This window comes from Furipterus horrens, unplaced genomic scaffold (genome assembly GCF_987537825.1).
Source record: "Furipterus horrens unplaced genomic scaffold, mFurHor1.1.pri manual_scaffold_10, whole genome shotgun sequence".
NCBI classification, from domain to species: domain Eukaryota; kingdom Metazoa; phylum Chordata; class Mammalia; order Chiroptera; family Furipteridae; genus Furipterus; species Furipterus horrens.
Genome location: NW_028327180.1, coordinates 5,465,667 through 5,490,847, shown reverse-complemented (window position 1 = coordinate 5,490,847; position 25,181 = coordinate 5,465,667). Strand labels below are relative to the sequence as shown.

The following is a 25,181-nucleotide window of genomic DNA, read 5'->3' as shown; positions in this document are numbered from 1 at the left end:
GCCAGCTTTGGCGGAGTAGGATGTGAAAGGGCACTAGGTGTCAGATGAGCCTCGCGCTTCCTGTGGGTGCTGTCACCATGGCGGGCCTGGGGACGCAGGCTGAGCAGGAGCCGCTCTTAGGCGACCGCACAGCCGGAAGCAGGTAAGCGGATGTCGGGGGAAGGCACCCTACCCTTGCTGCGCTGTGGGGACTGACTCCATACTGGACAGAACGGAGCTGCGCGGGGCGGCGGGTGCCCGCGCGGGGGCCAGACCGGAAGCTGACCTCCCACCGCTGAGAAAGGGCGAAGCCGGCGTCAGGGGCGTCTGTTCGCGAGACAGACTTTCCTGCGGGTCATCCGGGCAGCTGGTGGGCTCGCTGCCCGCTGAGCGGCCCGGCACCAAGGAACAGACAGGAGTCACACACAGTGACTGCGCTGCCCACCCAGCTTTACTGCTGCGGGGTCACTCAGAGGAGCACACCAACGTGCATTAATGTCCTACTCACACTCTGACAATGTAAGAGAATTGTAACTCACACACACAGCGATCAGTGGGGGATGATGAACCCGAGTCCCGGAGACTCAGTCCGCAGGTTCGGGAGACAGCGCGGTGGGCTGAGGAGTTGCCAGCGTCTTGCAAGGAAGGGTCTCCGGAGCCAGGTGGGCAGCAGGGCAGGTGAGGTCCTCAGTCCAGCCGATGCCGAGGGAGGTCAGCGTGGCGTGGAGCAGCGCTCTGGCGTGTGGGGCTCGGCTGTCTCAGCAGTGGCCTGGAGCCTGCCTCAGTTATACCTGGAAAGTGTGTGCTCCGCCCTCCTGGTTCTTTTCATAAGTGTTTTGACACCTCTGTTGCCAAGTGTGGAATTTCCCTAGGAGCCTATTTATGGGTGGTCCCGCTCTGCAGACATGACCGATCGATCACTTGTGCAGATATCTTAGCTGAGTCTCCTTTCCAGATGTGACAAGTAGTTTCCATCTTGAACCAAAGTGTCATGGCTGACAGCCATCTTGGTTGACCTGAGTGACTCCACTTTGTTTTATGTACTTTATGCTGCCTTGGTTGGACCAGTTCCGTTTTATTGGTCCTGCTCTCCACAGTCCATGCGTGGGCCCGCGGGTTCTGGTGAAGGTGTCAGAGAAACTCGAACTGCCTCTGGGAAGTTCACTCTGCAGGTGCAGCGGCCAAGCCATTCTGCATTTGGCCTTTAATTCCAAAATGATGATTTTAATTGTTTCTTGTATATACAGCTCTTAGTATTGACCTAATTGCTTGTCTGGATTCACCTTTGTCCTATGCCAAATATATAAATAAAATATTTTTTTTTTTTAGCATTTAAGAGATGAAATGTATTTTGATCCTTATAATTCTGGTTATTTTGTTCCTTTATGGACAGTAATTAGGAATTGTTAGTTTGTCGCTTACTGCTCAAGTATGTATTTTTGCCTTTAGGAGAACAAAGTTAAGAATCATTTTATTTGAAACATATAATTATATCAAGTAAATTAACTAGTACACCGTTAAATTTAAGCTATGTTAACTTTTGCTCAGTTGTCTCTCTTAAGCAACAAGCCTTATTTTGACCACTTTGTTTGAAACTCATTGGAAAATGTATTTCTCTTGTCCTTGATTTACTAAACAATATATGTAATAAAGTTTTATCTCGAAATAACAGTTAATATCGGTGCTGAAATATTGTTGTAATAGAGTGATGTTCTTGGCCTATTGAGGCATTTTGGACTATTTGCTTTTATACTAATTTATTATACACTGCTATACCTTTTTAGTTTTATGTCTGCTTTTCTAGTTTGCCAGTTCCGTTACCGGCAGACTGTCCGCTCGTTGTGTTTTTGTTATCTGCTGGCAACCTCTGTTTTTGTTGCTCTCAGCAACCTCTCTTCTCCCAACTCTTTTTGGGGATGCGGGGGGACTTCTACTTTGGCGCTGGTTTGAAGACCATATATAAGCTCAATAGAACTGTGTGAAGTTAGAACACAGAAGTTTGAGTAAGGCCTAAAGATTTCTTCTTTTTTATGTAATGGCATATACAGTGTTAAGAAGTTCATACGTGTACGTTGTATCAGGAAATGGCTTAATATACCTGGCACACAATAGATCTAATAAATGTCATCTCTCTTCTTCCTTCCCTCTACCACTCCCAGTCACATCACATTTAAAAAAAATGTTTCTTTTTAGAAGCATAATTTGAGTCTAAAGTCTAATTTAGAAAATAATCTTGGGACATAAGAAGGTACTTCGTCTGTTTTGCTTGTCCTAATTATTTGAAAATACAATTCTCATATTAAGGTAAAGTTGTTACCTCTTTATGCATATGTGAAAATGTAATGAATACATATACTCATGTATATTACCTGACAAAGGTAGGATGTCTGGTTAATATACATGCCCTTTAGCCCCAGTAACAGGCCTATAGGAAAGATCAACCCAGTCTGGAGGGGCCTTGGTCTCTCTTTGGTTCACTAGTAGAACATGTCTTGGAACCAAGGCAAGTGCTCCAGGAGGTCTCAGGCTTGGAATGTCTGAAGTCACATCAAACCCTCCTGGTGTCATTCTACATAAATTTTGCTGAAATTACCCAGCCAGAATAGCTTCCTGCAGCCAACTTAATTCACTGTCATCAAGTAGACCATGTAAATGATGGCAGTAATTATTTTTAAATACTTAGTGGTTACATATCCCACCTATGCGAGATCTAATTGTTGCAGCTAGTTTATTTGATTTATTTTGATAAACTTTTATTCATTTTGTCAGTTTAACAAATTTCAGTACTCTTGAATGATAAGTTTGTACAATGATGCATAAACACAAGCCATGGAAATTCAAAGGAATAAAGCTTATTCATAGATGAACTAGTATAGCAACAACCAATTAATAAATTATACCTCTTATCATATTTTCCTGACTTTGGGAAAGAGAAAATAAAAGTGTGTTACAGAAAGATTTGCATGTAATGAGAGAGCTTTGTATTCTTCTTTATGCCTAGAGAATGGGATATTATAGAAACTGAGGAGCATTACAAGAGCCGATGGAGATCTATTAGGATTCTGTATCTTACTATGTTCCTCAGCAGTGTAGGTAAGTATTACAAGTTACGTAGTTTAAAAAATTCATATAAAATATACTTTAATATTTAAATTAAAAAAAATGATTTTTATTGTGGTAAAAACCACATAACTAAAGATTGAGCATCTTTAACTATTTCTAAGATCGGAAGCATTAAGTATATCTACATGGCTGTGTAACCAATATCCAGAATCTTTTTGTCCTGCGAAACCACAACTCTGCACCCACTAAACAACTCGTTTCCCCTTTCTTCCGACCCCTGACCTGTGGGAACTACCGTTCTCCTTTCAGTCTGACTCCTCGAGAGGGTGGCGGAAAAGACCTAAAGGGCTCAGGGGTTCTTTCTGAGGTCACTAAAATGTTCTCAGATTGACTTGGGTGATGGTTTCACGTATCTGTGATTATACTAAAAACCCTTTAATTGTATACTTTAAATGGGTGAATTATATGGTGTGTGAATTACCTTTTTTAAAAGCTTTTTAAAAATTTTGATTGGTTGTGCCTAACATTTAAAATTGACAGATCGCATTGCAGTTTATCATTATAGTTCTCAATCAATAAAGCCTAACAGATAATGAATTTTCTCTTAAGGTGTGGCCATCTTTGAAGTATCCTGGTTCTTTATAACCACTGCCCCCTTTAGATAATCATTTTATTTCTCCCCAGTCTTGCCTACAGTTAATTACTTCTCCCAAACAACACAGATTAGAAGTCGAGCACTTCCTCTATAAAAAAGTGGCCTTTCGTCTGTTCATTTCTGCTATAAAAACTTAACAAAGCTTTCAGTAATTTCCATTCAGAGTAAAGGCTTGTGAATAAGGAAAAGTAGGTACTTGGCTTTTATTGTATTGACTAAGGCTAGGGATTATGCATATATATTCTTTTCAAGCCTAAAACACTGTCTGATACAGTAGGCATTTTGGGGCATAAATTTGTAATTTCAGAATTATATTTTAAAATCCATGCTCTAGTTTTAAAAATTGTATCTATAAATAGTGATGAAATCATTGAAAGAATAAATAACAGTGTTTGCCTCTTACAGGATTTTCAATTGTGATGATGTCAATATGGCCGTATCTTCAAAAGGTCTGTATACTTCAGTATATTCTCTGAAGTAGCTTTGGTAGTATTAACCTTATGTAGTTAAGAGTTTTCTAGAATCCCTTTGATATTCTATGATTTAATCTTTACTAGAACAACTCAAGATAATAATTCCTCAAAAGAGGCTTGTAAGTAAGGTGATCATATGCTCTATTGTGCAAACCAGAACTCTCTTGGGGTGAACGGAGCACTGTGCCAGGAAAACAGGGTTGGGCCTGGGGAGTCCCAGGCTGGTGCGCACGTACGGACACTTTTCTATCCTATCAATAGTACTTCCCTAATTTAAAAAACAAAAAACTAAACTAGATTTAGTGCGAATTTGCATTGCTATTTTGAAAACTAATTAAAAAATTATTTTACCTGAAATGATTAACCGACACTAAAAATTCTTTCCGTACCAGCAGAGTTATTGGAATTGAAACAACAGTTAACAATTCTAGAACAACATGTATTTTGCTAAAAATATATTTACATGTATCACAGCTCTTGATTTGTATGATCCCTGTATCTAGTCTAATTAACCTCAAACTTCTCAAAAGAAGATATTTGTAATAATTAGGTCAACTCAGCCCAATATGTTAAATTTTGAAAAGGTTCACTCCTTTCTCCAGATATCTGAAAGCTTCAAAGGTAAATGTACTGATTACATGCACTTATAACTAGTTCTTTAGTAATACAAATGTAACATTTTCACCAAAAAGGTAATTAATTTTCTTGTCCTGGTCAGGTAGCTCAGTTGGTTAGAACATTGTCCTAATACACCAGGGTTGCGGGTTCCGTCCCGGGCAGTCAGGGCACATATAAGAATCAACCAATGACTGCACAAATACGTGGAACAACGAATTGATGCCTCTCTTTCTCTCAAATCAATCAATAAATAAAAATTTTAAAAAACAATTAATTTTCTCAAGTTATTTTATAACAACATTGAGAGTTCACTGAGTGCCAGGCACAGTACTAAACATTTCACCTAAATCATCTTTTGATCTTCGTAACAGCCCTGGGAAGTGGTTATCATTACTCCTGTTTGATGGGTGAAGAGACTTAGAGAATTAGGTAGCTTGCCCACGATCACACAGCTAGAAAATGGCAGAGCCAAGCCTATCCGAAACCAAAATTTGACTTTTAACCACAGTACGATGCTACCTACTTCCTTAAAATTTTTAATTCTTAATTGAAGGTTGCTGTCTTTTTGATGATAGCATGATACCCTATTACTTAGCTTAAAGGCCATCTGCTGAGAAGGGTAAAAAGGCCAGAAGACCCATAAAAAACAACAGTGAGTCAGTGGTCTGTCTGAAAGGAATCTGGCCCTACCGCAAACCTCAGTTGTGCTTCTGGCCCTAGCTGATGGACGGCCGTCGGCAAGTGATTCCTTAGGCTGGTTACCCAGAAGTGGGACTGAAACCCAGATTTTGGGTTGGAATGGTAGGTTATAGGCCCAGGGAGACAGTGGGAATACTCACGCGTGAGTTACAAAAAACATAATAATGAAACTGGCATATTAGTAGAAACAATATTCTAAGAAATACTGGGGTTTATTTCATCTAGGGGGCAGTCATCGAGAGTCTACACTGTGCTGACCCGGCCCTAAGCACTGCATATGGACTGGCTCCAGTAATTCTCCTAACAGCCCCATCAGATTATCCTTATCTGGCAGATAAAGAAGTAAAGCATACTATTTTCTTTAACCTCAGCTACTTAAGTGCAGGACTTTCCAGAACCAGATAAGTAGAACGTGGTTTGGAAACTCCTTAATGCCAGCAACTGTTTACGCATCTTCGTATCCCTACTGCCTGGCACAGTGTTTGTCACATGAAGGCCTCAGTGACTATTAATTGAATGAATAAGCAATAATCTATAAGTAAATAGTTGAGGAAGCTTGGAACACCTCGATTCATGCCTCAGCTTCCGTAGAAAAGCAGTAAGACTTCTAGAACTAGGACTTTGTTGATTAACCGGTTTAGAGAATGTTTTGAAATACAATATCATGCACTGTTTTTTAAGAAATTTTATAAATCCTCACCTGAGGACATTTTTTCACTGCTTTTAGAAAGGAAGGGAGAGAGAAAAAGATCAATGCAAGAGAGAAGCATCAATTGGTTGCCTCCTGAATGCGCCCAGACCAGGGATTGAACCCGCAACCTAGGTATGTACCCTGACCGGAATTGAACCTGCAACCTTTCGGTCAGGGGCTGACACCCCAACCATGCCACACCGGCCAGGGCATGTGTCTTTTTTCTTTTTTTCTTTTTTAGAGGAGGCATAGGTCCAACTGTCACTGAAATGTGCAAAAATGAACACGCTTACAGATAATAGTGTTTGGGAGAGTGATTGAGAGAGGGAGGAGACAGACATACACACAGACAGGCATGGCAGCTAGGGGGATGTTGCTGATACCATCTAAAGAGAAGCTGGAGGACTTTTCAGACCAGTTCCACCTGAGCTAAGTTTTAAAGCAGTTGGTTACCTGAAGGCAAGGTGGGAGCCAGAAAGTGAGAGGGTGGCAAGGTACTGCTGGTGGAAGGGGCCGTGGAGGAACCTGTGCAAAGGCCCAGAGGCAAAGAAGTTGGCTCCTTTTGGAAACAGTTCTACTTGGCTAGCAGTTAGAATTGGGGGGATAGTTTGCAGAGAGATGAAGTTAGAGAGGGAGATGGTGGCTAGCTTTTAAGTTAGATTTTATCTTGAAAACAATATAAGAAAACAATTTCATAAGAATTAGAGTGGCATATTATATTTCTAATGTTAATGTAATTATCTTTTTAACAATATTTTTATGAACCAAGTATTTCCATAATCATGCCAAAAGATGAAAGCTTCGCAAGCATTTTCCCTGGTATATGGTGAATTGTTAGCACTTTTAATTGTAATACCAGAAATCTGATTCACTTACTGTAAATAATAGTGTTACAAAACTTGTTAGAATTTCTTTTATTTTTTTTAAGTAGAAAATAGTATATGGTCAGAAATATGTATTTATATTTTAATCTCAACTTTTCTTGGATAATACTTCTTAAAGCATTGTACTTTTTTCTGCAGATTGATCAGACAGCTGATGCGAGCTTTTTGGGCTGGGTTATTGCTTCGTTTAGTCTTGGCCAGATGGTAGCTTCACCTCTATTTGGTTTGTGGTCGAATTATAGGCCAAGAAAAGAACCTCTTATTGTCTCCACCTTCATTTCGGTGGGAGCCAACTGCCTCTATGCGTATGTGCATGTCCCAGCTTCTCACAATAAATACTACATGTTGGCTGCTCGCGGACTGGTGGGATTCGGAGCAGGTAATATCTATGTATGTATGTATATGTTCGGTTGTGTCAGATTCATATTCATCCTGACATATATGGCCCAATCTCACGTGATGTCACCCCTTCTCAATCTCATTCAGCATATAGCTTCTGCTCATGATGTCCCCAGTACCTATAATTTCTCTCTTGTGTTCCCATCACTCTTCATCCTTCAGGATTTAGTTCAAGTTTCACATCTTCCATGACCTTTCTTAGGCCAACCTGCCCCTTGCTTATATGCAGTTTTGCACTGTTTTTATCTTGTATCACCTATCAGAAAGTAAACTTTTGTATGGAGAGACAATTTGACTTTAGAAATATTCTGTGACCCCTAGCAAAATCTGTTACACATAATCACTACTCAACAAATTTTTGAGTTAAATTTTTAGTGGATTTCTAATTGTTCTTATATTACAGGTCTAATGCAGTTTGTGACCTCTTTCTTTTAAAATTAGTTGTATCAGTAGTATGCCGTTCACTCAGTGCATTCTCAGCATTTAATGATGAAAAAGTTTAATGTTCCTAAAATGCCATTTTTAGTCATTCAAATATTTAACTTTTCATATTACTGCAAGTAGTATTTTCTATTAATTGATGCACTTCCTCAATAAACAGGCTTCGTATGATCATAAAGAGGAAGTATCACTATATTATAGGTTAATATTTCCTCTGTATAAAGCCAAATTAAGTTGAATTTTATCAACTGAAGTATATTTCCTTTGGTTTTATTGTGTCTTTTCTTAGGAAACGTGGCAGTTGTTAGATCGTACATTGCCGGCGCCACTTCTCTCCAGGAAAGGACAAGCTCCATGGCAAACACAAGCGCGTGTCAAGCGTTAGGTTTTATTCTGGGCCCAGGTAGGTCTCTGTCACTTGTCATTACCTGAATTTGAATTGGGAACACCTTTGAGGTTCAAATGTTAAATGAAATCCAAGTATAAAACCTCATAGCTGGAGAGAAAGGGAGGGAAACTAATATTTTTGGATCCAGCAGTGAGGCTAGGCTCTTCATAGGGTGGGGGCAAAAGTAGGTTTACAGTTGTAAGTGAAACACATTTATTCTTGTATTATTATTTATTAATCATTGTATTATTTTCCATACAAACAACTGGAAACCTACATTCGCCCAAACTGTGTATATGTTACCTCCTGTCCCCTAAATTAAGTGATATTAGTCTCTTTTTACAATTAGGGCACCAACGCATGGAGAATCTAAGTGAATTTCCAACGTCAGCCAGATAATAAATGGGAAATCTGAGGTTCAAACCTAACACTGTCTGACTCTAAAATACACGTTCTGGGAAATAATCATTTAGCTTGCCGTCTGCAACGGTTTGCCTTCTTCTTCCATTTATTAGAAACAATTCTTTTCAACTGAAGGATTTAAGGAAAGTTATAGGAGGTTCCTTACCCTTTCGCCTTTTGCCCATACCTTTGATTTTTCTAAGGTTGAAGAAAATTAAAGAATTTTTGAAAGACTTAATATTTTCTTCTTCAAAAGCTTTCATTCTTTAGCTGAGTATAAAAAAATAGTAATATTTAATACTTCCTTAAGGCCAATCAGTTTTTGCTGAATTGAGAAATTAGCAATTTTTGTGCCTAGAATAACACTGAAACCATTTCATTGGCTCGTGCATTGAATTTTGAAGCTCTGAATATCATCACTCCATTACTTCCCAGCATGGCACCGTCACCCGAGTTTTCATTATTTCTTTCTGTTTAACCAGGAAAAAGCTCAACAGATTTGAATCTAATTCATCACTCACCAGTATCTAATATTTCATTGTAGTATTCTGAAGTAAAATAGAAGTACGAATGTAGGGTAACTGGATCTACTACCATAATATAAAATACATAAAGACGTAGTCTGGGTCTGCCATTTACTGCTCTACCCTCGGTATCTAGTACCTGGTACACATGTAGGTTCTCAGTAAATTTTGTGACCACCTAAAGAAGTATTTTAGCATTATTTCATTGAAGTACTTTATATGATAGATAGTAAATGTCAGCCTGAAAAGATGAGATGACTTTCCAATAATAACCACATCAACAAGCACTAACATTTACTGACTCAGCACTGGTGCTTTAGGTGCAGGGTCTGACTTAATCCTCACCTTAAAATTACATGTGAATTTTTGGAAGAGCCAGATTGCAGAATCCAAACCAAGTGAGCAAACCAGTATTCTTCCCATCTGATTTTCGCTGTGAAACCAGATTTTAAATATTACACATATATAATTTTAATACCATACACACAGTAATAGTTTAAAAGATTTACTTAAAATATGATACTTTCTTGTAATGAAATTGATTACACTTTCATAATTCATTTATGGAAGCAACTGAATGTAATTTATAGTTCTTATGGAGATTAAAAAAGAATAAACAAAGTGACTAACAAGTTACTTCAGCTATAACCCTTCTTGAATTGATGTGCGTCAGTGTTTCCCAACCTTGTTTTCATTATTGGCCCCCTCCAAGGAGCCGTTTTGGCCATTTTTTCCCTAATCACTTCATTCCATAAAACTTCAGCACCACAGATGTACTGTGTGTTGTTTATGTACTGTCTGCATATCTGTGCTTTAGATAGTTAGGTACGTGTTTTGCCCCCCTTCCAGAACCAGTTTTCTTGGCTCTGTTGAGTTGGGGATGTAAGTGAATGGCTCCATAATGTCACCCAATTTGGTGGTAAACATCCTTCACATTTTTTTAGTCTCTGTCTCTCCTCTAATAATTCATCTATGTACATTTTATTTTAATAAGTTTTTCAGACCTGTTTTGCACTCATCGGAGAGAAGGGCATCACGTGGGAGACTCTGCACCTGCAGATAAACATGTACACAGCACCGGTTTTACTTGGCGCCCTCCTGGGAGTTCTAAATATTATTCTGCTCCTCATTATATTAAGGTAATTAGATAGAAACGATAAAACTACTTCTGTAGATTGTGAAATTAAATAAGCATTATCTTTATTGGAGGATGATTATTCCTATGGTATTTGATGTCTGTAGCTGTGTTCATATTTTTTGATTAGCTAATGTATGCACTTGTAACTAAAATAATAGGCAATCTGATAAATGAGAACAGATCATAAGGTCTTTGATGAGTCAAGGTTTGTTCTTGATTTACTAACTCTAGGATTCTAAGTAGGGAAATGGCATGAAAGCAACATTTTAAGTAGAGTAATGATTAGCATCTACCTTAAATACAAAAATTACTTCGATTGTATCTCTTTTATCAGAAGAAATTTCATAAAACTACAAAAATTTGGTTACTTTATATTTCTTTGGAGTGCTTTAACCAAGAGTCCAAAAACATTTGTAACTTATGTTGAAAATCGCTGTAAAACTTTAAATACTGATTAAGGTAGATCACATATACTTTTGGGTGAAATTTTTTTTTCATTTAATGATAATATAACAAGAATCATTACTTGCATCTTTTAAATTTTATTCTTTATATTTCATTGCTGATAACTTCACTTCTTAGAAACCAGTAAAAGAAATTGTATCAGAATATGAAAAAATAGATGCCTAGAGTAAATGTAAACCATTTTTCTATTATACTACCATGGGTACAATATTTTTGTTTTTCCTTTTAAGAGAACATCGTGTGGATGACTCAGGAAGACAGTGTAAAAATATTAATTTTGAAGAAGGTACTATTAACCTGTTTGACTAAATTATTATAACATTATCAAAGTGTTTCTAATGATAATGGTGTTTATTTGGATTTTACTTCTGAGGACAATACAAGGTGATTGAGGGCAGATCTTCAAAGCTGAAAGTTACCTAAATTGATTTTTTAAGGCATCCCCATATCATCTACTAGGTGTTCACGATTGGCAGGGTTAAAATTATTGATAAAAATCACTTTTGTCTTGTTTTCAAAGCGCCAATCTCCTACCATTTTCTTTATGTGATTAGAAAGGGAGGTCATGACTCTATTTGAGTATCCAGGTTACTTGCTTATTTGTCCCCAAGTATAGCAGACTATTTCTAATTCTCATTTATTAGAGAAGGCACTCCTGAGGAATCCTGAGCTATAAAGGCAGATAACCATTAAGAAAAAATGTGGAAACGTACTAAGGAAAGTCGCTGCCTGCTCCTGCCGCTACACACATACTTAAAGGCAGCATAAATGAACACATTCTTGTTTCATTACCTGCTTTACTCTCTGTGGGGGTAACGTACAAAGTCGGGCGATGGATGTATCTAAGTACATCTGTATGGCTTCATGCTTCTCAGTTACATCAGGAACAGTTTGTACTGAGTGTTGATTAACTGCATAGCCCAAGGAACTCAGTATTCTCATTTTTCCCTCCTGATTTAGGATAACCATTCTAACTTGGTGGTTCTTTGCAAAATATATTTCTTTGGAAAAATATAAATAACGTAGGGACTTTAAAAACTATGTTAATAACATAAGGATATTTAATACTAATTTCACATACCATTGAAATTCAAAATATACATATTCATTGAAGTGAATCATAGAACTGAGAACTGATTTAATAAACTATTTCAGGTCTTCATGGAACCCTCATAAATTTAAGATTTAGGTAAGACAGAAAAAAGAAAAAACCCTGAAATTTAAAGGAAATGTATTTAGTATGGTATTATCTTATAGAATTCTGTAAAATACATTTCTTTTTGGGATTGAGAGACATCAAATAGAGACTCTCCTGTAGATAATAGAATTGAAGTGTATTTCTTGGGAAAAGTTACTTTTACATACCATTTAAAAATTATTTCTGTCATATAAATTGTTACTTTTAAACTGTTTTGAAGCCTAAAAATGACTTGCAATGCTTAGTCATAGAATTTACTACATATAATTTCTAGTTTCTGTCATAGTAAGAGTAACAGGCGTAGGTAATATAACTTTTCTCCTGTTTACTATAGCAAGTACGGATGGAGCGCAGGCTCCCCAAGGAAACATCGATCGAGTTGCTGCTGTGACGACTAATGTCCTGTTTTTTGTGGTCCTGTTTGTCTTTGCCCTTTTTGAAACGTAAGTTTTATTCTATCTTCATCTGAATCAGATAATGTAAACAACTTGTATTTCTTGGTGCAATATTAATCAGGCATATAGATGTTCTCAACACTTTATGGAAGATATTTTTTTTTGTCAAGATGTAAAAGTGTTTTATGTTTTTTAATTTAAATGTCGTTAATTCTGTCTGTAATCTTCCTTTTAAAGGAATTTGTTTCACTAGTCTTTCCCCTTCTGAGTTTTAATGATAAATACAATTATAAAGCTTTAATTTGTCATGATTAAACTTTAAACTACATAACTTCCTACACATGTACATGGGTTTCACTCTGGCAATTTAAACTCTATTTAAGCCCTGATCCCGAAAAAACAAACAAGTATATTATGAAATCTCTGCCTTGTGTAGAATTTGTTGACCTTCGTTATCATATGGCTTTTTCTAAAAATGCCTCTCCATTATAAAAAATACTCCATTCTTGTAAATATTGCAAACACTACAACTGTATTTCAACCCTTACTCCTTTCCCTGGAGGTATTCACTGCTAATACTTCAATATGTATTTTTATCGAACATTTTTTCTATTAAAATGATAAGTATTGGGGGTGTGTGTGTATTAAACCTACATAGATTATGTGATATTATCATTTGACAATTTGGTTATTCCCTTATCAATACATTGTAACATTTATATACTAGTCCGTGTGGATTTGCTTGATTTTTTAATTTTTAAAATTATTGATATATATGAAAGTTTCAGCTCATCTGACTTTTGGGGCATTTAAAAAATTATAAAATATGCATAACAAAATGGACTGTCTTAACTAATTGTACAGTGAAATGCCATTAAGCACATTCACAGTGCTGCGCAGCCATCACCACCGTCCATTTCCAGAACCTTCTCATGATTAGAAACGGGAAGCTGTGCACCCATTAAACAACAGGTCTGCACCCCCCTCACCCGGCCCCTGGTGACCTCTGTCCTACCTGTTCTCTATGGATTTGCCTGTGCTAGGTACCTCACCTACGTGGAATTGCACAGCATTTGTCCTTAGTGTCTTGCTTATTTCACTTAGCATGATGTGTTCAAGGTTCATCCATGTTGTAGAATGCGTCAGAATTTCATACGTTTTTAAGCCCTGGCTGCTGTGGCTCAGTGGATTGAGCGTCAGCCTGCGAACCAAGTGTCGATGGTTCGATTCCCAGTCAGGGCACATGACTAGGTTGCACATTAGGTCCCCAGTTGGGGTCGCAAGTGAGAGGCACTCTCACAGTGATGTTTCTCTCCCTCTCTTTCTCCTTTCCCCTCTCTCTAAAAAAATAAAATAAAATAAACAAATAAATAAATAATTAAAAAAAAAAAAGAATTTCATACGTTTTTATGGCTGGATAATATTCCATTGTATGTATATCCCTATGTTGTTCATTCATCTGTCAACGGACATTTGGATTATTTCTATCTTTTAGTTACTGTGAATAATGCTGCAATGCACACTGGTGTACAAGTACTTGTTTGAGTCCCCACTTTAAGTTCTTTTGGGAGTATATCCAGAAGTGGATCATATGGTAATCTTGTGTTTAACTCATTGGGAAGCAGCCAAACTATGTTCCACATCAGCTCAGCTCATTTTAGAATTAAAAATGGTAATGTTCTTTTTTTAAAAAAAGAATATTTTAAATACATTTCAATTCCATTTTGTAGCTAGTTTACAAAAGGAAACAAAGTAGGAAAAGATAGGAAAGGAGGGAGACAGTCACATAAAGGAAGAGACATTCAGAGGTCGGGTGAAAAATATGTACAAAGACAGGGATGAACGAGACTGAGGAAAAGAAAACAAATACTAGGAGATTCTGATAACCTAATAATAGTAACATTATTTCATTGAACAGAGACCAAGTTAAACCAAAATATAACCAGGATCATTTAGTTATAGTAGAGTGGCGGTAGTTTTAGTTGGTTTTATTTTCCTGTTTCTCAAACTCTTTGTAATGTTGGTATATTACTTTACAATTAAATATTAAAAAATAACACTAACACCCAAACTTAGTAGCCTGTGCATGTAACATCAAAATGTGTTAAAATCCCTGGCAGGGCAGCTCAGTTGGTTAGTGTCATCTGTACACCAAACGGTTACGGGTTCGATCCCCAGTCAGGGTGTGTATGGAAGTTAACTGATGGATGTCTCTTTCTCTCTGTCCCCCCCCCCCCCCCATTCCCTCTCTCCCTCCCTCCCTCTCTAAAATCCGTAAATATCTCCTCAGGTGAGGATTTAAAAAATGTGCTAAAAATGTGTCAAAATGTTTGTTTCTGCAATCTGGTGTTATTGTTTAAAGGGATACAAATTCTTAAATGTGTCACTAACATTATTAAAGCTTCTATGTCAACTTTAAGTAACAATGACTATGATTTAAGTGAAATAAGAATACTTTCCTTTTTGCTTTTTCTCAGCATCCTTACTCCATTAACAATGGACATGTATGCCTGGACTCGAGAACAAGCTGTGTTATATGGTGGGATAATTCTTGCTGCTCTTGGAGTTGAGGCCATTATTGTCTTCATGGGAATTAAATTACTTTCCCAGAAGTAAGTTATATATGTCTTTGGTTTTGCTCCAAGTCTGTATTTTAAAAGTGAAACATGAAACATTTAACAATGTAAATAAATGTTAGTAAAATAATTTAAAGCTTTTTTATCTTTATGTATTATTTTTAGTTCTTGAACACTTGAAAACAGATTTGAAGTTTATTAAGAGAGCATATTTCTATACCATATGGCATATTCTTTAGTAAAGCAAGATATTTACAAAGTGAAGAATTGCCTCCTAATGTAGATTTGTATACTTTACTTAAAAGTATTCTAAAACTATTTCATAAACACTGTTGTACTGTATGGTCATATATTATACAACAACAGATTCAGTGGTTAAGTCTGGAAAATTCTGGTTAAAATTAGTAAGCTTCTTTACTCTAAAATTTCTAACTCTTCAGCATATACATACTATATCACCATTGTGATAAATACTGCATGTAGCATTTCTGAAGGTTATTTGTAACTGTGACCACAGAACATTTTTTTTAAAGAAGCATTTTGTCAAAGTACAACTGTAAAGAACACACTCTGGGGGAATGCTTGTATGAAATTAAGTTCGCTCATATAGTCTGGGGTAGAGCACTAGTAGATGAATTTAGACAGTTCTAACAATTTAATTACTCCTAAAATACTGTAATATTTTAGAAGTCTAATAGAGTTTTAAAAATCAATGAACAAATATTGAGTGTGTAGGGTTAGGTGCCTGGGGGTTACCATGAAGATTCTTATATGGCCAGGAAGAGGGCCAAGATGTAGATATAGATATACAGATTCCTATTCAAAGTTAAATAATAGTAAATGCATTACCTCTTGCTACGGAAGTAGAGCATCCTGCTAATAGGCGTTCTTACCGATTGTCCAGTTCCATACCTTGAAAGAGCTTGGAATCTATTGGGGGGAAAGCCAGTACAAAGGGGGAGTCAGGTAGAGGTTAACTCCTATAAAGAAGAGCAGAACAGAGGAAGAGAACAGAGTGGCAGGGCAGGGTTCGGAGGCAGGGGAAGTGCCATTTTGAGAGTGCTCGAGGATGGCATGCTCGAGGAAGTGACATCTTGTCGGAGACCTCCATGAGGTCAGAGAGCAGGCTGGCAACGGCCTGGAGCGTTGCCTGTTTAAGGAACAAGAAGGCCAGTTTTCCCAGAGCAGCGTGAGAAATATGGAGGGTCAGGGTGGAAAGCTGGGAAGCCTTGGAGGTGTTCTGAGCATGATGGGAAGCAACTGGGTCTCTTGTTTCCTTACTCCTCCCCCGAGTATACGTTCATTGATTTTAGTGGGGGTAGTGGGGAGAGAAAGACAGACAGACCGGCCGGTTGTCTCCCGTGTCCACCCCTACAGGGGACCGAACCCCCCTTTTTGGTGGACAGGACGATGCCCCAACCAGTTGTGTCACTTGGCCGGGCTGGGTTTCAGAAGCCTTTGGGCTAGTCTGCGTATTTCACTGTCATTGTGAAGAATCTCTGACGTACACAGAGGTGTAGAGAGCATCACGTGCGGAGTCTCTGATGCCCACTACCCCACCTTCACCAGCGATAGACACTTGGGTGGTCCTGACTCATCTGCACCTCCGCCTGCCCCACATTCCCTGCCCCCGACCCCTGTATTCTTTCCAAGTCGGTCTCAGACATCGTTTTATATCTTCCATAAACATTTCAGTGTGTATCTGTAAGTTAATGGTGACATTATCACATCTAAAAAATTCAGTGATTTTTAAATATAAAGCTTGATGCGATTTGAGTCCAGTGTCTTTTGGCAGGAGTGCTCTCTAGGTGGTATCAGGTGCTCATATCAGGAGAGATGTAACGTTTTGTTTATCTTTTCATCATGTTGGTGGCCAATGGCATTCCCTACATCCATTAATTCATTAATAGATCATTCCAAACTGCTAAATTTTAATTCTCTGTATTTACTTCCTATATTTATTTGCTGTAACATTTTCTATAAAGAGAAGATTCCTGTCACCAATTATTTGGCTGTCCTGAGGTACAGCCTGCATGGGAAAGACAGGGCGATTCTTTCCTTCCATCTTATTCATTCCCTGACATCCTCTAAAAATGACCAAGAGTGTGTTATCATTGTTGTGTGTCTCAGTCCGTCTTCATTCCTGTTGTTTTTGGTGTCACTTTGTCATGGTCTGGGCCAGCTCCTTCCATTTGGCTCTGAACCCTTTATCACGACCTCGTAGCCACTGGTGCCCGGCCCTGAAATGAGCCAGTCTTTAGAGGAGTGCTGGTTCCTTCAGTGGGAACAAATTATATTTAGCATTCATATTAATTGGTGTATCACTAAAAGTATCAAAATATTTCATTTCGTTTTTAAAATGATAAGAGTAATGAAACTTATGTTTCATTTTTAAATTACAGAGTTTCTGTTCTTTAACAGGATTGGCGAGCGTGCTCTTCTACTGGGAGGACTGATCGTTATCTGGGCTGGCTTCTTTATCTTGTTACCGTGGGGAAATCAGTTTCCAAAAATACAGTGGCAAGGTACAGCCATACGTAATTCTATAATGTTAGCCTCTGTTATTCATCTAAAATTAACAAGTCATGCACTGTACTAAATTTGTTTTTACAGATTTGCATAATAACTCAATCCCTAATACCACATTTGGGGAGATTCTTATTACTCTTTGGAAGTCTCCAAGGGAAGACCAGAGTGAAGAACCAGTTGGCTGCCCGATTGCACAAGCCTGGTGCCTCCACACCCCCATGATCCATCTGGCCCAGTTCTTCACATCAGCTGTGCTACTGGGAATAGGCTACCCGTCCTGCAATGTTATGTCATACACGCTATATTCCAAAATCCTGGGACCCAAACCGCAGGTGAGCCGGCCGCCCTGGCGTCGCGATTCCATGGGACACGCTTGTGAGCACTCACATTCGGGGCTGCCGCCCTGTTCTTATACAAGCTCATAGGGGGGATTTTAAAATCATTTTCAGCATTTTGAATTTTTTAAAAATCCACAACTTTTTTGAAGTAATTACAGGATTTGTATGCTGAAAGTGAACAAAAAGAAAGTGGTCTAAGAACTTCGTCCTCCTGAACTCAGAGATATGAGTTCAAAATCATTTTCATAGAAAAGGATATATGAAGCATGAAGTTCTGAAACTCATTCTTCAAGTAGGCAACAGTTGGGAAACCAAAATTAATAGGCAAATTTAAACCCAGGCTTCATTTGACTCTAAGGACAATTACTAAAAGAAAACACAACCATTCTAGAAGTGTACAGCAGCTATGGCATATGAAAATTAGCTTTTAAGAATTTCCATATTCATTATGTACAGATTTAAAATATAGACGCAGAAAGGAGTATAATGTCACAATTACTGTTTATTCTTTTAGGCAACTGCTTAGCACTCCATTAATTAAGCGTACCATGATTTCTTATCACACTACTGGCGGGCAGTTAGCTTGTTTTAACTTGGGGACACGGAAGCAGTGCTGCATGGGTGACAGTGTCGGGTACGGTCACACAGTCAGGAGAATCGGCATGTGGTGTAGTGGAAGGTGGTACAGGGGAGTCAGGCCGCCCTGGCTTCACGAAACCTCTTGTTAAGAGTTACTCGAATTTTCTGAGCTTCAGCTTCCAACCTGGTTGAATGGGGATAACACCGTAGCCATTTGTGAACGTTGGAAACCAAGTATTTAAAGCACCTAAGACCGCGTTTGGAAGACAGCAAGTACAAAATCAGTGTTAGCCTTAAAAGGTTAATTAGTAAATTCTCTTGTTCCTAGGGCTTCCGCAGATACTAAGTTTGCGCCTTTCCACTACTTTCATTTTCTCTAACCTGCCAGAGAAGTTGATTGTTCATTATTAGCTCTATTTATAGACACATTTTATATTTAGTTCACAAATAAAAGATGGAGAAAGTGATTCCTGCAAGCCCCCCATTGTTTGGTAACAGTAGCATCACCCTTGTTTTTGATGTAATAAACCTGAATACCGACCTGCTCCTCCTCCCCACCTGGCAGGGTGCGTACATGGGCTGGTTGACCGCTTCCGGAAGCGCAGCGCGGATTCTCGGACCTGTGTTCATCAGCCAGGTGTACCCTGCCTGGGGCCCGCGGTGGGCGTTCGGCCTGGTGTGCGGAATGCTGGTGCTCGCCATCACGCTGCTGGCGGCGGCCTACAGGAGACTCGTGGCTTTTTCTGTGCGGCACGGGGGCGCTCCAGAGTAGCCTCGCGAGCTAACGCTGGGATGGAAATCACTCGCTATGTGGGACTTCCTTCACTGAGGCTCTGCTAGACAGTGCTGAGTCCATCTCAACAGCCCGGCTTTGGGTACTGTATATTTTGAATAGCAAGAACATATTTTATGAGCGATTGTGAATAGTAAGATAATATAAAAAACATTCTGGATTATAATTTCTTTATCTCAAAAAAGAAATATTCTTCATTCAGCACCTTTTTGAGGGTTTCATGAACTCATGTGAATGAACAACGGCCTACAAATGTGAAACTGTATTCTTAATTCAAACTGCAGAGGCTCATTTAAAATAATGAGACAATATCTATGCAGTGAAACCATAGTAGAATTCTGTAAGAATTACCTGTAACAGGATGGAAGTATAGAAACTGTTTACCTAAATAGAGGCACTTTTGTTCAAAGATAGCTACTTTTGATTTATTTAAAAATGTATTTTATTTATGTCAGGTTTCCTTATGAAACAAATATGACTTAATTTTTCCACTTACCACGACTGCTATCCATCTTACCTTCTTTATTTTTAATACACCTTCTGTCTTATCTGACAAAGTAAACCCTAAGTTAGTAGATGAGTAAGAATTATGCTGATATTTGAGCAAGAAAGAGGATTAAGATATCAAGATAGATTTCACTACCTTTAGTAGGGCTCCTTTTCTTTCAAGTGCTAATAAGTAATTCACTTTAGAAACATAAGCCAGGTATGTTACTGTATACATATACTGAACAACAAACTGTTCATTAAACTTATTGGCATTTTCAACTCTCTTAAATCCTGGGGAAAAATATCACTTTATTTATTTTTCCCATTGCTTAGTGTGGCAGGGTAGACACAAGTTTTCAGCCTATGTCTGCATAGCTATTCAGATCTGCAGAATTTCACAGCTGGATGGACCATGACAGCCGCAATCTAGTCAGGCCAATAAATACTTAAGGCAAAATGGCTTTAATCTTACAATTTACTGAGTGTTCTTAAGTATATGGTTTCTATGTACACATCTCTACCACTACATAAGTTGAATGCTGATAAAAGAAACTAGTACAGAAATATGTACATGGGTAATTAGTATTATCCAAAAAAGTACAGATTAAGTATTTTTCCAAATGTTTTCTACTTTTAAGTCATAAATATTTTCAAATCTGAGAGTAAACACTATAATCTGCACTTTATACTATTTATGGTACTGTTTTTGTTTTTTGGCTTGAACAACAGAAATTTATTTCTCACAGTTCTGGAGATTAGATGCCCAAGATCAAGGTGTTGTAGGGCTGATTTCTTATCTCCTTGGCTTGGAGATGAATATATTCTCCGTGTCTTCTGTTTGTCTCCAGCTTCGTGAGATATAATTGGCATATAGTATCGTGTAAGTCTAAGGTGTACAACACGTTGATTTGATATATATTATAAAATGACTGCCACAGCACTAGCTGGTACTTCCATCACATCACATAATTACCATGTCCTTTTTTTTTTCTTTTTCCTTAGGGGGAGAGGGGGAAGAAGGGGAAGAGGGGGAGAGGGGGAGAGGGGGAGTGAGGGTAAGGAGGGAAAGGGCGTAAAGGAGGGCAAGGGCGAAGGAAGGAGGAGCGGAGACTCCCGGTCACCCGCGTGGCCCTTAGGAATCGCCTCACCACGTCCTTTTTGTGGTGAGAACATATCTACTCTTTTAGCAACTTTTAAGTTACGTAATACAGTATTATTCGCTATAATCATCATGCTGTACCTTAGATCCCCAGAACTTATTCATTTTACAATAGCAAGTTTGTACTCTTAGACCCCAGACCCTGGCAACTGTCAGACTACTCTGTGCCTCTAACAGTTCGGTTCTTTTAGATCCCACATACAAGTGACATCATTCCCGGCATAATGCCCTCAGGGGCCATTTGTGTCATCACAAATGGATCTGCTTTCTTAATGGAATAACATTCCATTATGTATTAATATGTATGCATGTATATACACACACATTCACACAAAGAAACAGGTGTGAGGTGGTATTTCATCGTGGTTTTGATTGGCATTTCCCTGAGGATTAGTGATGTGGAGCACCTTTTTAACGTACCTTTTGCCATTTGTGTGTCTTCTTTGGACAAATGCTTTCTCAGATCCTCTGCCCATTTTTTAATTGGATTGTTCTGGCTTCTTTTTTGCTACCGAGGTTTGCCGTATTCTTAAATCCAACTTCTTCAGCTGTAATAGGCTTAACCTGAGAGAAACCATCCTACGATTCCATTTTAGGGATTGTTTTCACTCCTCTCCACCTCCCACAGCAAAACTCTGCTTCAGTTGGCTTTATCAGAAGCACAGCCAGTTTTCTGACTGGTCCTGTCCTGGGACCCCTTGTCCCTGACCTTCCACAGCTCCTTCTGTCTTGCCTTTTTGAGGCACTGTCATTCATTCACCCTTGGTGTAGGTTCTGTGCACGACAGAAATAGCAATCATGGTAATGATGAAAACAGTTAACAGTGGTAATATAGAGTTCCTATCCCAGGTAATGTGTGATGTAGTTTAATTCTCAGTTTTATAAAGATAGGATTATGATTCCCATTTTACAGGTGAGGGAATAGAGGCACAGGAAAGCTGAAGTACTTGTCTAAGTAACAGTCTGTCTTCAGAGTCCACACTCTTAACCACTGTATTTTTCACAGTGAGGAACACAGCCCAGTTTGCAGTAACAGGTTAATTGCTAATTGCAGGGTAAATTAAGTTACCTATATCATGACACTGATTAGCAGAAATATTTGACAAATATAATTTGATGCCCATTGACAGGCTTTTATATTAACGACTAGCCTGTTTCCATGCAAGAATATGACATAGAAAAGTCCCCCAACTTCTAAAAATTTGTAATATTGCAGATAAATTACAACCTTGCGAAAATGACTACCATGCTTCTGGGGACACTTCTCTGGGGGCTTATACCAGTGCACACCTTGGCACAGCAGCGAGGTAAAGATGGAGGAAAAATCACCCAGCTGGGATGTTAGGTGGGGCAAGTTGAATATAAACTGAAAACGATGATGGGAAACTCTAAAGTATGAAAACTCCTAAAAGTAGTGCATATTTAAGAAAAGATGTTTTGAAAACCTAAACTTAAACTTGTTAAGAGAGACGGTCGTATTGTGTAGGGGTTTACAACGTCACAGGACTCCTTTATGCTGCCTTCCCTAAGCTTGGCTACATTCAAAATAAATTCCAGTTAAAAACAAACAAATAAACTCCATTTAATATAAAAGTTTTCTCTTGCATAAGTAAAATAAATATGTATGTTATTTGTTGTTTTGAAGAGGATAAACTACTTATCTGCTTCTGTTTAAGAATAAATTATTTTGAGAGGATATAGGTTATGATTTTTGACTTGCAGATCCACTTGTAATTTAATGTATTTTACTTTAGGAATGTACATTTTGTAACAAAAAAGATTATAGTAGAGTACCTTAAGCCTTAAAACATGACTTATTCATACTTTTCATACATACTTAACCACGATGACGTTGTTGGGAATACAGCAGGGAACAGAACACAAGCCCCTAGTACGGGAAGTCAGACGTGAGTCACATGAATGATTACACTTTCGGGAAAGATGATGAAAAGAAGTAGAGGGAGGTTATCTGATCTGAACAGCAAAGTCAAAGGAATGTTTCTCTATAGCTCACAGTTTCAGAGAAAAGTGGCTGAGGCAGAAGGATCGGAAAAGGCTCCACGTAGCCAAGTTCGGCTTAAATACCCATCCCCGCGCTGGCCGGATGGGCAGGGGCTGGAATACTATGTACGAGCCCAGGCCCGGCTCATGCGTTCATTGCCTGTGTCGGGGAGGGAGGAGGGGAAGAACCCTGTGAGGCCCATCTCAGTTACATGAAGGGAACGAGGGTTAAACCGGAGGGAGGCGAGAAGGTTCCATCGAAGAAAGGTTTGCTGAGCTGACTAGTACATGTATTCACCCATTACACCTGCACCTCCCAGCTGTTTTCATATTGAGCCCTAGAAAGTATAATACACACCATAGTGGGGAACAGACGAAGCTGCTCATACCCAGCTTCGTCAGCCAACACAGGCCCTACTGATAACTGGGAGCACTGAAGGGGTCAGTTTCCCACTTACAAAGATAATGCATTTGTGAAATCAAGATCAGGAAGCACGGCAGTGTACCATGTTAAGTATTTTGGACTTTAAGAGAAGTTGGGAGGCATTTAAGGGAACGTGGTCTCTAAGGAGACTCCTGGGCTCCCAGTAGAAATGGCTGATTCCAGGTGTGAGGCACGATGAGCCTGAGACATCACGGGCCAGGGAGCAAGGGCGCCACTGAAGCCTAGTCTCGCCAAAGGACACAGGAGTCACACAGGGACTCCCACTGGTCAAAAACAGAGCAGTTGCAGCACTGGAAATAATACGTGTCGTTGATTTAAACACATCAAACGTGTAAAAACCTGAGTTTGTAATGATACTAAAAATAAACTCACTGGTCATCATCTTTGGAGGCTGCAAGGGCTTTAATTCTTTACTCTATAAACTAGAAAATAAAGACTCAAGTGTCTAGTCTGCCTTTCCTGTACCTAAACTTGAGGGTAATCAAATGTGGAGGAAAAGTTATTTTCTGTAGCATAATCCAAGCTAATAAATGCAAATAGAATAGAATTAGGCAAATATCCATTCAGCAACCTTCAGTGAAATAACAGCTTTGGGCAACAACCCTCAGTGAATGCTAGAGCTAGGGGAAAAGTGAGTGAGGAACTCTTTAAAGGAGGGATGCGACCTGACAACACCTGAACCCACTCAGCATTCCCAGCATTAGCAGTGGGGGAGCATCACGTGGCTCCTGGCTGCTGCCGCAAGAAGCCCAAAGGAGTATTCAGGTGTGAATCCTGTCACAGCCTCACTCCTGTAAACACTGCGTACTGATAAACTACCACCGTGGGCCTCTCCCGAAGAAAACTGGTAACAAGAATCAAAGGGACGAAAGGAAGCGCAACCGGAAAGAAGGCAGGCAAGGGAAAAAGGAAAAATGAGGTAGAAAGCACAAAATAAGTTGGTAGAGGTCAATGCAGGAGAAATGTAATGTCAAATAGTAATATAAAAATGACAATAAATGTAAACAAACTAAAGGTTATTAGATTAGGTTAAACAAAATTTAACTAGACGTTATGTATTAGAGAAATACCTGAAACGTGAAAGACACATTAAGAACGAGATTGTAAAAGATATACCTAAATTCTGTCAAAACAAAATATTTGTTTTTAGCCTTCAAAATTTAGCTAGGAATTCTTTTATCTGTTCCCATTTTTAAAGGGAAACTCTTATTTCTGCTCTTCTTTTCCCTAAAAGAAGGCCTTACATAGTTTTCTTCACCAGAGTTGGATTAGCAATGTATTACCATATGTTAATTCTAACACATTGCCAAATATCTATTAATTATCCTTTACACTCTAATCAACAACATGTGAAAATGCGTGCTCATTTATTATTTTTTAAATCTACCTCCGATAAAAGGAAAAATTTTGTTTTGATTTTGCACTGTAAATGTTGAGCATTTATCCTTTGGAGTCATTATATGCAGTTCCTTTGTGAATCATCTGTTCATATCTTCTGTCTAGATTTCTATTGGTTACTTGTCTTTTTCTTATTAATATTTGCAATTTATGTCACAAATTATTTTTCTTCTCATTGCCTTAGGCAAAAATCTCCAAAACAATGCTGAATAATTGTGTCATTGGGTATTCCTGTCTATTAATGGAACTGGCTCCATTATTTCTCTGATTATAAAAACCAGCAACAAATATTAAAGTCTATATCATATTTGACCATGACTGGCCCACCATCAAGCATTCCACGTTATGTAACTGCATCAAGTTCTTCAGTATTAAAATATTTATCATTAAAATATGTACAGATTTTCAGGTAAGGGTAGAGAAACAATGTATTTACCAATTGCAAAATTAATTTTTAAAATT

General features: G+C 38.5%; 1 protein-coding gene across 1 annotated transcript; it reads left to right on the top strand.

Moving 5' to 3' along the window:
• Window positions 1-4: 4 nt before the first annotated feature.
• Window positions 5-20,176, top strand: MFSD8 (major facilitator superfamily domain containing 8). Its single transcript, XM_090289889.1, has 12 exons — window positions 5-142; window positions 2,981-3,072; window positions 4,103-4,146; window positions 7,201-7,441; window positions 8,192-8,305; window positions 10,211-10,355; window positions 11,050-11,105; window positions 12,352-12,460; window positions 14,890-15,024; window positions 17,410-17,513; window positions 17,602-17,849; window positions 19,000-20,176. The coding sequence occupies exons 1-12, from the start codon at window positions 45-47 to the stop codon at window positions 19,204-19,206; spliced, it is 1,593 nt and encodes a 530-aa protein (XP_090146015.1). The 5' UTR covers window positions 5-44; the 3' UTR covers window positions 19,207-20,176.
• Window positions 20,177-25,181: the final 5,005 nt, after the last annotated feature.

Excerpts from the sequence above, each read along its gene's own strand:
- MFSD8 (XM_090289889.1), top strand. The coding sequence starts at position 45 with ATGAGCCTCGCGCTTCCTGTGGGTGCTGTCACCATGGCGGGCCTGGGG. Across the intron at positions 7,442-8,191 it reads ACTGGTGGGATTCGGAGCAG|GAAACGTGGCAGTTGTTAGA; the intron begins GTAATATCTATG and ends GTCTTTTCTTAG. Across the intron at positions 17,850-18,999 it reads TCCTGGGACCCAAACCGCAG|GGTGCGTACATGGGCTGGTT; the intron begins GTGAGCCGGCCG and ends CCCACCTGGCAG.